This window comes from Triticum aestivum, chromosome 2B (genome assembly GCF_018294505.1).
Source record: "Triticum aestivum cultivar Chinese Spring chromosome 2B, IWGSC CS RefSeq v2.1, whole genome shotgun sequence".
Classification (NCBI taxonomy): domain Eukaryota; kingdom Viridiplantae; phylum Streptophyta; class Magnoliopsida; order Poales; family Poaceae; genus Triticum; species Triticum aestivum.
Genome location: NC_057798.1, coordinates 157,843,662 through 157,855,429, shown reverse-complemented (window position 1 = coordinate 157,855,429; position 11,768 = coordinate 157,843,662). Strand labels below are relative to the sequence as shown.

The 11,768-nt window shown below is 42.5% G+C and overlaps 2 protein-coding genes across 2 annotated transcripts; one reads left to right on the top strand and one right to left on the bottom strand.

Moving 5' to 3' along the window:
• The first annotated feature begins 337 nt into the window (after positions 1–337).
• LOC123044047 (novel plant SNARE 13) lies at positions 338–3,729 on the top strand. Its single transcript, XM_044466669.1, has 10 exons — positions 338–617; positions 823–915; positions 1,095–1,188; positions 1,269–1,306; positions 1,491–1,579; positions 1,736–1,815; positions 1,919–1,975; positions 2,432–2,524; positions 2,608–2,682; positions 3,294–3,729. The coding sequence occupies exons 1-10, from the start codon at positions 538–540 to the stop codon at positions 3,402–3,404; spliced, it is 810 nt and encodes a 269-aa protein (XP_044322604.1). The 5' UTR covers positions 338–537; the 3' UTR covers positions 3,405–3,729.
• Positions 3,730–4,575: 846 nt separating this feature from the next.
• Positions 4,576–10,988, bottom strand: LOC123044046 (serine/threonine-protein kinase haspin homolog). The gene is made up of 15 exons (XM_044466668.1): positions 10,838–10,988; positions 10,624–10,759; positions 10,444–10,530; positions 8,430–8,529; positions 7,800–8,350; positions 7,520–7,643; positions 7,331–7,446; positions 6,771–6,882; positions 6,560–6,652; positions 6,415–6,476; positions 6,153–6,295; positions 5,488–5,558; positions 5,357–5,409; positions 5,050–5,116; positions 4,576–4,947 (listed from the first exon to the last, which is right to left on the bottom strand). Exons 1-15 carry the CDS (start codon positions 10,857–10,859, stop codon positions 4,795–4,797), a joined length of 1,890 nt encoding a protein of 629 aa, XP_044322603.1. The 5' UTR covers positions 10,860–10,988; the 3' UTR covers positions 4,576–4,794.
• Positions 10,989–11,768: the final 780 nt, after the last annotated feature.

Below are 11,768 nucleotides of genomic sequence, written 5' to 3'. Positions count from 1 at the left end.
GCTCCGCCGCCCCAATTCTTACATCTCCATTTGCATTATCTATTGGAGTTGCACTTTTACATCACACATCATCTGTTGGACTTGCCTCTTTTCTAAAGATGTAAAATGCATTTTTTTGAAGATGTAACTGTTTTAAATCTCCAAATTTGCATCTTATGTTGGACATGATTTTAGAGGGGTGAAATTTACCCAGTTTGATTTCTGATGCTCTCTCATTTCTTTTGGATTAGTTTGAATTGCATACCACATATGTCACTGTGGCTCCAGATGCTCTCATGTCACCAAAATGACGCACCTGAACTCCAACAAGGAAAGAATCATCTGCTTTTCTCCGCCTAATTCCTGCGTGCCAGCACACAGCTGGGCAGCTCACAGCTAGGATCACACGACTCCAGCCCCCAAACCCAACGGCTCCGCAGTCCGCACTAACCCCTCCCCCTCGCCCCAACCGCCGCCCTCCTCGCCCCCACCGGAAGAGCTGCCCCTCCCGCAACCGGGCGGATCCCGCTAGGCGGAGGCGGAGATCCAGCAGCCGCCATGGCGGCGAGCGACGTGCCCATGAGCCCCGAGCTCGAGCAGATCGACGGCGAGATCCAGGACATCTTCCGCGCCCTACAGTGAGCCAGATCTCCCTACCTTTTTTTTTGTCGCCGCAAGGCTGCTGTTTCTTGAAACCTTTTAGGAGTACCAATTTCGTTCGTGGCTGTTCTGCAAAAGTAAAGAAGGTTTACTGGCATCAGATTTCGCATACCCGTGCTCAGACTGTGGCTGGTTGTTTCCCGTGATTCTGAATTTCTGATGGGCGGTGGTTGTTTGCTGCAGGAATGGGTTCCAGAAGATTGACAAGATCAAGGACTCCAACAGGCAGTCCAAGCAGCTGGAAGAACTCACTGGGAGGATGAGGGAGTGCAAGCGGTAAGTCTTGTTATCGAACACTGCCATCGCTGTTCCTACTTGAGCTGTTGAGCATGCAATTTCAGATCTTCTGCGTGTGGCATGATGAAATTTTGCAACCTCTTTACCTGGAGAATGTACCACTCCGAGTTCTCATACCATGTCTTAATTCTAGTAAATATGCCCGCGACTTCTTGCAGCTTAATCAAGGAATTTGATCGTGTACTCAAAGATGAGGAGAAAAGGAATACTTCTGAGGTCAACAAACAGCTAAATGACAAGAAGCAATTTATGGTCCGTGGTTTCCTTTATTCCTGTCTTTGTTGTGTCATGTTCCACACATGTATAATTTGTACCTTTGTGTGTTATGGCAGATCAAGGAGTTGAATTCGTATGTCACCATGAGGAAGACGTGAGTACACTTTTTTTTTTCATGCTGTCTATAGATTTGAAGGATGTAATTTCGCAAAAAATCACTGATAAACCACATATTCTTAAACTTCATATATACACCTCCTGAAACTGCAATGTCTTCCGTCCCATTGTAAATCTCTTGGTGCTAATAGATGTGCTCATCGGTCGTCATGGTGTTGCAGGTACCAAAGTAGCCTGGGTAACAAGAGGATTGAACTATTCGATGCTGGTAATGACCAGGTAGCTGAAGATAATGTTCAAATGGCATCAGGTAAAATTAAGTAATACTCCCTCCGTCCCATAATATAAGAGCAGTTTTGACACTAGCTCTAATATTATGGGACGGAGGGAGTATAATTTTGCGTTATTATTAATCTTCTCATGAGATGTTAACATTCTCATCCAAGTACCTCATTATTTTTTGCAGAAATGTCAAATCAACAACTGATTGATTCTGGAATGAAACAAATGGACCAAACAGACCAAGCTATTGAGCGTTCGAAAATGGTGCACTGCAAACTTTCACTTTCTTTTGTTGTTCACTCTTTCATAAGGTATTTTTACAGAAGTGTCGGAACGAAAGGAAATTTACAGAAATTTCTTGTTGTAGGTTGTTGCACAAACTGTTGAAGTTGGAGCTCAAACTGCTACAACTCTAACACAGCAAGTAAGTTTTCTGGAATAATGAAATTGGATGTTTCTTGATTTCAAGTATGTTCTGAATGGTAGTTCGGAAACTATATTGCGCCCTTTTAATGCCTAAGGGATAGTTCAACTGTGGTTCCTATTCCGTTTCTCCATTTCAAGTATATTCACAACACCTCTGTAAACCAAAGGCAGCAACATCCCTCCAGTTCCTTTATACTGAAGGAACTGTAAGGTGTATCGATCAATCTGTATTTTCCGGAGAAAACCGCAAAACCAGAACCAGTGGGTCTGTTTAAACTGGAGACTGTTTTCAGGATAGCTTTGTAAAACCCAAGTAGGATGTGTAAACCTTACTAGGTTGAAGAATCTTGTTTATCGATCTGTTATAAGTTGTGGTTTGAAGTTCAGCTTTTATGAGCTTTACCTACCAATGGTGCCATACCCTAGTTCTCATAAGTTATCTATCATTTTTCAGACTGACCAAATGAAGAGAATTGGCAATGAGCTAGATTCCGTTCACTTCTCATTGAAGAAGGCTAGTCAAATGGTGAAAGAGATTGGTCGTCAGGTTCTCTCTCCCTGTCCTTACATGTCTTTGTTTGGTATATGTGAAGAGACAATGGCTGAGACTTGCAATATTTGTTGTCGCAGGTTGCAACTGACAAATGCATCATGGGGTTTCTGTTTTTGATAGTTTGTGGTGTGATTGCGATCATTGTTGTCAAGGTATGATATGCGCTGTGTTAGTATTTGTATTGGGTATGAATAGGATTAGTTGTTTTAGAGGCTGTGGCTGGTTAAGGAACAAGCCCTCCATGCTTGCATGTTCAACTAAAAGCCAAGTTCCTCTAGAGAATGGAAATACGTTACTGTCAGTTGAGTTAGCTGCTGCAATTAGCTCGTTTCCTGACAAGAGTATACATTGGAGATAAAATGTCGGATGAAAAAGTGGGGATAATGAAATTCTGTGCACATTCAGTGGTGGAGTCAGCTGCTGCACTTAGCTAATTTCGTGATAAGAGGATGCAGAGAAAATGTGCAATGAAAAAGTGGGGACAACTTAGTCAGTAATGTTAGAACAACATGACTTTGCATCAATTTTGGAAAATAAAGGAGGCAAAGCAAAATCCCCTCTGGTAGTTTGGTGGAGATAAAAATGACTCCTGCGCCTATCTAAATTCTTGATAAGAATATGGTTGGAGATAAAGAATCCCATGACAAGTGTCATCGCATGCATACTTGCTTTGTCCCAAATTGGCAAAACAAAATTTGATTTTGACTTCTACACACTTGTTTTCCTACTTGCAAATGATAATCTGACCTTGTCTTTCTCGCAGATCGTCAACCCACATAACAAAAGCATCCCAGACATCCCGGGACTGGCGCCTCCTGCCCCTCCTGTGCAGAACCGGAAGCTGCTATCCGTAGATCCTTTCAGAATGCTCTGAGCATTCAGGAATGGAAGTCTCGTGCCGTGCAGGTCTCTCGCCCTGAAGCCAAAACACACGATGTCAACTGTTCCATTGGTGCTTGCTTGTACATTATCCCCGTATGTAATTTTCTTTGATCGGTTCATTCTTTCCGCATTGGTTGCTGTTAGCTTCGGATTGTTAGTAGTACGTCGGTTGTGTGGTGTTTAAATTGCCTGGCTTTCTTGGTTGTGTACATGCGTTAGTGGTGACCAGTGAGAGTTATGTGATTATTGTTTGCTCGTATACCTTCCTAAAACCAGCCGATTCTATTCATTATGAGCATGTGAATGTTGTCCATCCATTATCCTGGCCTTGTGAGCATGTGTAATTCATTTTGCTGCTGAAATGCCTTGTCAGATCCCAGTTCTGGTGGCAAGATCCTACGAGTATAATTGTAAATCGAAGAAGAAATTGGGGATAAGCTGGCCGAATCGAGGTGACAGATTTGTATTTAAGTAGTATTTGTAATGTACTTGTTCTAGGCCAGAATGAGGGGAATAATTCTAGATACCTATTCAGCCACAACCCAGCTGTTATATACGTTCAACTTTAACTTAAGATGAAAGTAACGAAAATTACTTTTGGAGGCCGAGCTCCATGGAGGTCGGTTTTGAAGAATTTAAATTCATCAGAAAATCGTATTTTACATTTCAAAAAGTCGGTTTTGAAGAATTTAAATTCATCAGAAAATCGTATTTTACATTTCAAAAAATTCTGAAAGAACATACATACATGGAGGCATAAATTTTCAGAACGAAATAAGTTGAAATGAGGGTTGTGCAAAAAAAACATGGCTTTTTGGCACATGATTGTTCATCCCCAAAGTCATGAATTTATTTATTTTTGCACAGATCACATTTGAAGGTATTTCATCCTAAAATTTACACGCATACACATCACATCCTTTTATACTTGTACAATCTTTTTAGATTTTTTTTAAAACTAAAATGTTTGAATTTTGAATTTTTCAAACATTTCAGCCTCCATGGAGGCCGAACTCTGAAACGCCCAATCTATAGTTCTTGTGTCTTAAGCAATCTCAAGCCACCGAGCGAGGTTTAACCCGAGCACTGATAAAGCTAACTGAAGAAACTCGACGCTTCGTCAGGTTCAGCTTCTGACATGCTTGCTCCCTGAAGTACATTCATTTTGTTGCTGAATGGTTGCAGCTGCATATAGCAGTTTTGCATAGATATATTCAAGTAGTTCTACAAGCGACAGCGGCCATATTACACAGTTAGACAGCAAGCTCTCTTGCATGCCATGTGGGGACGAACAAACATGCATGTTCGATCTCTAGTGCCCACCACATTCCTAAACCCTAAACCCCAAGCCAACGAAATGGTTAATCGACGGGCGGATGCAACTACAGGGGAGGCATTGCTGAGGGTCGCACATCCTCCTCTTCCAACAGCAGATCGCTGAAAATGGGATCAGCAAGGCAATCTCTAGCAGAACTGCACGAGGAAAGCCGTTTCTTGAACGACCGGAGCTCTCTCTCGTCTGTGGAGTTGCACGCCTAGCAAAGTGTTAACAAAGTTAGAGAATCTGGCAAATTTGACCTCCCGGGATTAACAAAACCAATGTGAATTCCTGAGTCGTCAGAAAAGTAGCGACTCACCTCGTACTTCTTCTGTAGCACAATGTCCACAAGGTAAATTAGCCAGACGACATTTGTCTTTGGGAAGCTGCAATAACACAGGTACATGATCAGCACATGTCATGTCAGCAAAATTTGCGGTTCAGAAGAAATAGCTAATTCATTTGTAATTCCTATCCCGAGCATTTGTTTTGGTTCCATTTGATAGTTAATTATGCATTTATGCACAATATTTTTGCAACTGAAGAACCAAGATGGTCATTTATGTTCCATTACAAACAAAGAAGAATTTTAGCGAAGAAAACTCTGCTGTGATATGCAAATTTACCTGCCTTCCCAGCATTCCTTGGTAATTTGTTTCATCTTGCGGTAAGTTTCTGCCTGCATATATGAGAACCATGCATTACGATAGCTCAAAAGGGTTTATCATGGTAATCTGAATATTAATCATCTGAAAACCTGCTTGTCTCCTTTTGCTCCTTTAAATAAATCAGGGTCCTCAGACAGGTCAAGAAAGAGAATGGCATTCCCTGGAGATTGACATTACAAAGATAAAAGATTATCAATGTATCGGAAACATACGGGGAGCCATACGTCTTCAATGTTCTATCATCACATTGCTTTAGGGGAAGGCTATTGCATTTGATATACAACTTTAAACTTTTTATGAAGCCAAACGTTATCCTGGTGACCGGTTCTAAACATGTTATCCTGGTGACGCCCACTTCCTTCATGAATTTCAACTGCATTATGCAGTCAAACGTTATATTTGTAAGACCCATTACGGGAATAAGGGATACTGGGTCCAGCATGTATTTGTAAATTTCATTTTACTATTCTACAATTTGGCTTTCCTATGGCTGAGATAGTTGTATGATTCTCACAGCTCGCAAATGTATTAAATACACTTAACCGATTTCACTTTTTTGCATAGTTCTAGGAAACTTAATCCATATCATAATGTAAATCACAGCGCAATCAAAAATTGCACAAAGAGAATAAGCACAGTGTAGTTCTAGGAATCTTAATCCATATCAAAAGGTAGATTGCAGAGCAGTCAAAAATTGCACGAAGAAAATAAGCACAAGCACAATGAATTCCGACCAAAAAGTCAATGTAAGCACCTGTATTGATCCGAGAAAGAGTGAAGTCAATTATGGAGATGGTCAAACCAAAAGTTCTAGCACGAATCCTCTTCCCTTGAAGAGTGATGCTCATTGTATGATCCTTGTTTGACATTTCATCACGAGCCAAAAGAATATTACCCCTGCCATGCACCTTATGGTGGTAAGTGCCCATTAATAGCTAATACTGCATATCAACGAGAAAGAATAAAGTGGAATCCTAGGCTAGACATGAATGAGAAGCAGCATTGAAAGGACAAACCAATGCAAATCTCGATGTTCAAATTCACAGGCACTCTCAGCTACAGCTAAGGAGGCAGTAACCTGCATCAAGGATGTTAATTTAGTTATGCTAGCAACTTTGTAGTTCAAGTAAGAAAGTAGTTTAGGAAATGCCAAGTGCATACTTGAAGCAGTAGACTGCGAGCCTCATTATAGTCGAGTAAAGCGAATTTTTCAAGGTCTCTCCCACCGTCTGCTTGTACAAAGATAATATAATGCTGAAACAAAAGTTACATGTGTGAGGATAGGTAATTGAGGAAACATGGTTCTCAGTCCTCATTGATGCGCCAACACAACGAGTAAATGATAAGTGGTCTATTTGATCTAAATTCTTACCTGATCGTTTGAAAAGTCCTTTGGATGATCATTCTCAGATTCATGTTTGGAATCCCAATCTTCCCAAGCACTAATCAGTGAAGGGTCATATGGTCCCTTACAAACCCAAAACCTGCAAATACGCAGAAGTGAGGACCATTTATGATTTCATACTAACTGTTATGCATGATCCTGCACAGACAGAATCAAACATCTTACATGTTGTATCACATAGGCCTCATCAATTTTTTGTGGTTCTAGGAAACACTGAGTTGTAACATTTTAAAGGGATATAACATACAAATTCTTCAGACGAGTGCTATGGTTATGTTTGGATGGTGGCCAAAACCCACCACACCAATTCTTTGTTCTGCCAATGCTTCTTTATCTACCCTAGTTCATTTTTCTTTCCAATGTTGGCCAACTTATGGGCAAGCAAAAGCTTCACCACATTTTGGGTAGCCAACTAATCGGTAGGGCAAGCCTGGGCTCAAACATACCACCCTATATGTGTAGTAATTCCGGTAAAAAAACATGCGCAGTAAATATGTATGCATTTTTTTCCACGGAAAGGGACATACTCTTTAGTTTCAATGAAGCCATCACATGAATAGTCTTTTGCTTTATCTCCCTGGCCCGTTCTCAAATTATTTAGTGTTAGACAAAGCAAAGCTTCCTCGAGTACTTCTTCCGATTTCTACAAAACAGAACCATCTAATGAGTAGCACAAAATTTCAGAGTTGAGAACAACACAAATGAATGAAATAAACCTTCTGGGTCTCTCCATTGACCAATGAATCCCCATCGAAGGGAACTACTTTACAGACAGTGCTTCCAGCCCTGTAGGCCTCGCCGTAAGTTCCTTCACCAAGCTTCACTATGCTGCCTAACTTGCTGCTTTCACAAATATCTTTGTCAATTGATAAATAAAAGCAATAGTGCAGGTAAAAAATTAAATTAACTCATAACATGTTATGACAAACTGATCTTCTTTCAGCTGCCCAAAAAACAGAGTAATGACAGATTTATGTGGAAGGTTGAAATACCTACCAGTAAGCAGAAAAAACATCTGCTAAAGTAGCTGGTGCAGATTGCCTGCAAACCATGAGAAGTTGTGCAAAGGCAGTCAGAGCTTCACCACTTGATGAGGGAATGCTGGTGCGGGGGGGTTCCTCAATGTTAAGCTCACTAAAGGACGTGACAATGCTAGTTTCGCCTGCAATGTTCTTTGTACTCTCATTAGTGTATCCTGAAAGGATTGTCCTTGTTGGGTGCATCCCTGACCCTCTGTCCTTTTCAGGTGTCCTATAACCTTTTTCAGAATAATTTTCTGTACTGCAGTTACTGTTGACTGATGGGACAAGTGGGGTCTCCATGATATTAAACAATGGATTGGATGTTGCACATCTTGCAAGCTTGAAGATTTTCCACCTCTCCAATATTGCAGGCAGATCATGCAAAATGGTACTCTGCTCCATCCCTCCTGCCCATGTGCCAAAGTTCTTGGGCGAAGGGCTCTCTTCCATCAGCTCAAAAGCATCGACTTCTTCAAAATAAGCCTTTTCTTTACTCAAGTCGGGTGGCCCTCCAAGAGGTTTTTTCTGATAAAAGAGAAGCTAGCTTAGAAGGCAAACAACTTTAACATTATCAGTAAGTATGCCTGAAAAATGTTAGCCGCACCACTCTGTTACACGGTTTTGGTGGTCGTTTGAGTGCTCTGCAGAGTTTCTGTTGAGGCTGAAGATTTGTCCCGGGAGCAAAAAATATACTTTCCCGCCCTCTATCAAGTTTCACCAAAACAATGTCAGAGGTAAAAAAAAAGAGATCTATAGCACTAAATTTCAGTAATTAAAATGGGGAACATCCTCAAAAAGCAAACAAAGGAGACAATGCACATGGAAACAAACACTCTCCACCCTCATGTATTCTATTGTGAATGACATGTTACAGGCTGAGAGAATGCCAGGTTTAGCTTACTACACTCCAATTTGATTGATGCAGCAAAATGCTAACAGGAAGTAAGCCTAACTCAGTTGAGTGGGGGAGTGGATGCACAATCAGACCCAGGTTCAAGATGCAAATTTGGGTCCCAATTCTTCTCTATTAACAGAACATGTAGTTCCTCCTGCAAGTTCCTTCAAAAATACTCCCTCCGTCCCATACTATAAGAGCGCACCAGTGTAAAAAATGCGCTCATATTATGGGACGGCGGAGTACTAACGGAATTTATTTCAAAAGAACACACAACATATTTTCAGTTCAAAAGAATAATATTCTGCAACCAAACAAAATGATTGCACCAAAAGTTGCAATCTTCATAGTTTATGCTGCCTAGGTCGCTAAATTTTTTCTTGTTTCAAGAAGGCCCATAAAACTAGCTTACTTTTGCCACTTAAGTAATTTTCTCCGTCAGTTAAACAGTAGCGATGACATCCAAGTACCTAAGACTTGCTCCGCAGCTTAAATATCAATACGTCAAAAAATCAAGGTAATTTCGAAGTCCACTATAATGACACATACTCCCTCCATTTCTAAATAGTATTTATCTTTTTAGAGATTTCAAATGGACTACCACATACGGATGTATATAGACATATTTTAGAGTGTAGATTCACTCATTTTGCTCCGTATGTAGTCACTTGTTGAAATCTCTAGAAAGACAAATATTTAGGAACGGAGGGAGTACATAACAACAGAATTCATGGAACAAAAGAGGTTAAAAAAGGGATTTTCCCCCTTTTAGACTAAAGCCACTGTAAATAAGGTGGACATCTCCTTAAGACAACTGTAAAACTAGTGATATAAGGGGGATCCCACGAAGCAAAGCAATTTAACAGTTGCCAGCTTCAGGTTGAGAAAAGGCACTTGAGATATCAATGACAGTAAAGTCTCTAAAACGTCTACTATTTGTTTACAGAGGGAGTACTATATAAGATGCATTGATTCCCTAACATTGCACCTTGAAACACATCGACGTTTGGATTCGAACACCACAGAACCACATCAGAAAGAGATGGAAGGGGATTGCTAAAGGGAAAAACGAGAATGAGAACCTTAATCACATGCTAACTCATATGAAGGGCTTGCTTTCTCTAGCTTCACCACTGAACTATCCACAGATAAAACCGACTCCACTCCTGGGACGAGCAAGCCTTTCAGAAGGCTTCCCTGAGAAGCTAAGCCTCACACATAAGGCTTCCCTTATAAGCTAGCCTCCTCACATAAGGTTCAGAGGTTGTTTCGCTGCCTACGTGGAAAGATACAAAAGTTGGCAGTACAGACAAGGTGCTCGACTGAACTTGTTTACTACTTGTGATACTAGTATTGACCAGGCACATAGATGAAACACAAGCAAGGAAAGACTAAATACCCTTTTCATCAAGGAATAATGAGAGAGAACAGCTTATGCGATTGGTCGTGCATAAGTGTTCACGAGGGAAAACGAAATGAATAAGACAAGATAAGACCACAATCAATATAATGTATTCAACAAAAACGAAAAAAAGGAACTTACATTTTTTTTTTTGGAAAGAGAGCAGTAATAAATTTCAACTTGGTATGGAGCTAGGCACGACTACAGGTGGATAATGGCCGGAGGTAGCACTGAATCACGGAAGATCAACGCCTCCAACACAGGCCAACGGCCGAACACTGAAACACGCCCACAAAATGCAACGAAATGACTGAGGCGCACCTGATGGAGAGCGACCGGTTCCAGCTGGTCCGCTTGACCGGCGCGAAGCTCGGCCGGTTCTCGACAGCCGCCGCGAAGCCGCCTCTCCTGAGCGCACCACAAAAAAGCACGGCGGGATCAGCGAAACCCTAGGACCGACCAAATCCCCCCACGCCCGCCGCCGCCGGCCCCGGCACTTACGCGTCCGCGTTCCTCTGCCTCGACGCCTCCTGCGCCCGGCGGCGCTCGTACACCGCGCCGATGCGAGGCCCGCCGCCGCCGCCGCTGGCCAGGATCTCCGCCCACGCGTCGCCGCCGCCGCCGCCGCCGCGAGCGCCTGCAGGAGAGAGAGCGCGCGGTCGGGTTAGTGAGGGGGGCGTAGAGGGCGTGCGCGGCCAGGGCTCGCGGTTCGTACCTTCCCGTGCCGCCACGGCCATGGGGCCTCGACAGAGGGGAGTGAGAGCGAGGGGACTGCGGGGTATGGACGCGGAGCGGAAGACGAAGTTTTCAGGGTGGAGCGAGCGAGTTTGAATTTTGAGTTTGGAGTTTGGACTTCCCCGGCCGTTGCAATGCCTTGAGACCAAACACGTGCGTGTTCAAACGGCCCGTGCGATACGCTGCCATGGCAGCCGGTTTGTTAGGGTATAGCCGTATAGGATAGCTCGGTGGTTAGCTGATCCATGCAAGCGCTCGAACATACGCGCAATTCTTATGAATGCACACGTGTACACCTTTAAGAGACTGACCTGGCATAGCATCTTGAGATTTATAAAGTTGTTGTAGACGTCTCGTCGTTAACGGAAACGTCTCTTTCCACTGAAAGTGCATCGCCGAAAATCATGTAATAAATCAAGGAATAAGACGAACACACTTGAACCTTGGTGGACCGGGGATATCATTGTTCCTTTAACCATCCAACCACAGGTTGGTTCGCCCTTGTATATGTATTTATACCAGTGATGTCAGTGAGAAAAGTGTGCAACAAATCAGTTCTCTTTCTCTAGCTTACATGGTATCAGACGCTCATCCTTGATCGTCTTCGCTTTCGCTGTCTCCTCGCGGCCATGGCCTCTCCTTGCTCCTCCGTCTCCGACAGCGGCCTCAATCCTTTCGCCGCCGTTGAGCCCGTCAACGCCGCCTCCCTCCACCACCTACACATATGAAAGGATCGATATGGTTGACTAGAGGAGGGGGGGGTGAATAGGCAACTAACAATTTTTAAGCTTTTCTTTATCAATTTAAACCTTGCAACAAAATAGGTTGTCTAGATATGCAACTATGTGAACAACCTATATGATGCAATGACAACTAGCACACAAGCAAGCAATAGATACAACACAAGTAAG

What these genes read in the sequence shown, in the direction of transcription:
- LOC123044047 (XM_044466669.1), top strand. Translation starts at nt 538, where the DNA reads ATGGCGGCGAGCGACGTGCCCATGAGCCCCGAGCTCGAGCAGATCGAC. An exon ending in AGGATGAGGGAGTGCAAGCG is followed by an intron (nt 916 to 1,094) that starts GTAAGTCTTGTT and finishes GACTTCTTGCAG; the next exon opens with CTTAATCAAGGAATTTGATC. An exon ending in TAATGTTCAAATGGCATCAG is followed by an intron (nt 1,580 to 1,735) that starts GTAAAATTAAGT and finishes TATTTTTTGCAG; the next exon opens with AAATGTCAAATCAACAACTG.
- LOC123044046 (XM_044466668.1), bottom strand. Translation starts at nt 10,859, where the DNA reads ATGGCCGTGGCGGCACGGGAAG. An exon ending in CAAAACCGTGTAACAGAGTG is followed by an intron (nt 8,351 to 8,429) that starts GTGCGGCTAACA and finishes CTCTTTTATCAG; the next exon opens with AAAAAACCTCTTGGAGGGCC. An exon ending in TCAATGGAGAGACCCAGAAG is followed by an intron (nt 7,447 to 7,519) that starts GTTTATTTCATT and finishes TCTGTTTTGTAG; the next exon opens with AAATCGGAAGAAGTACTCGA.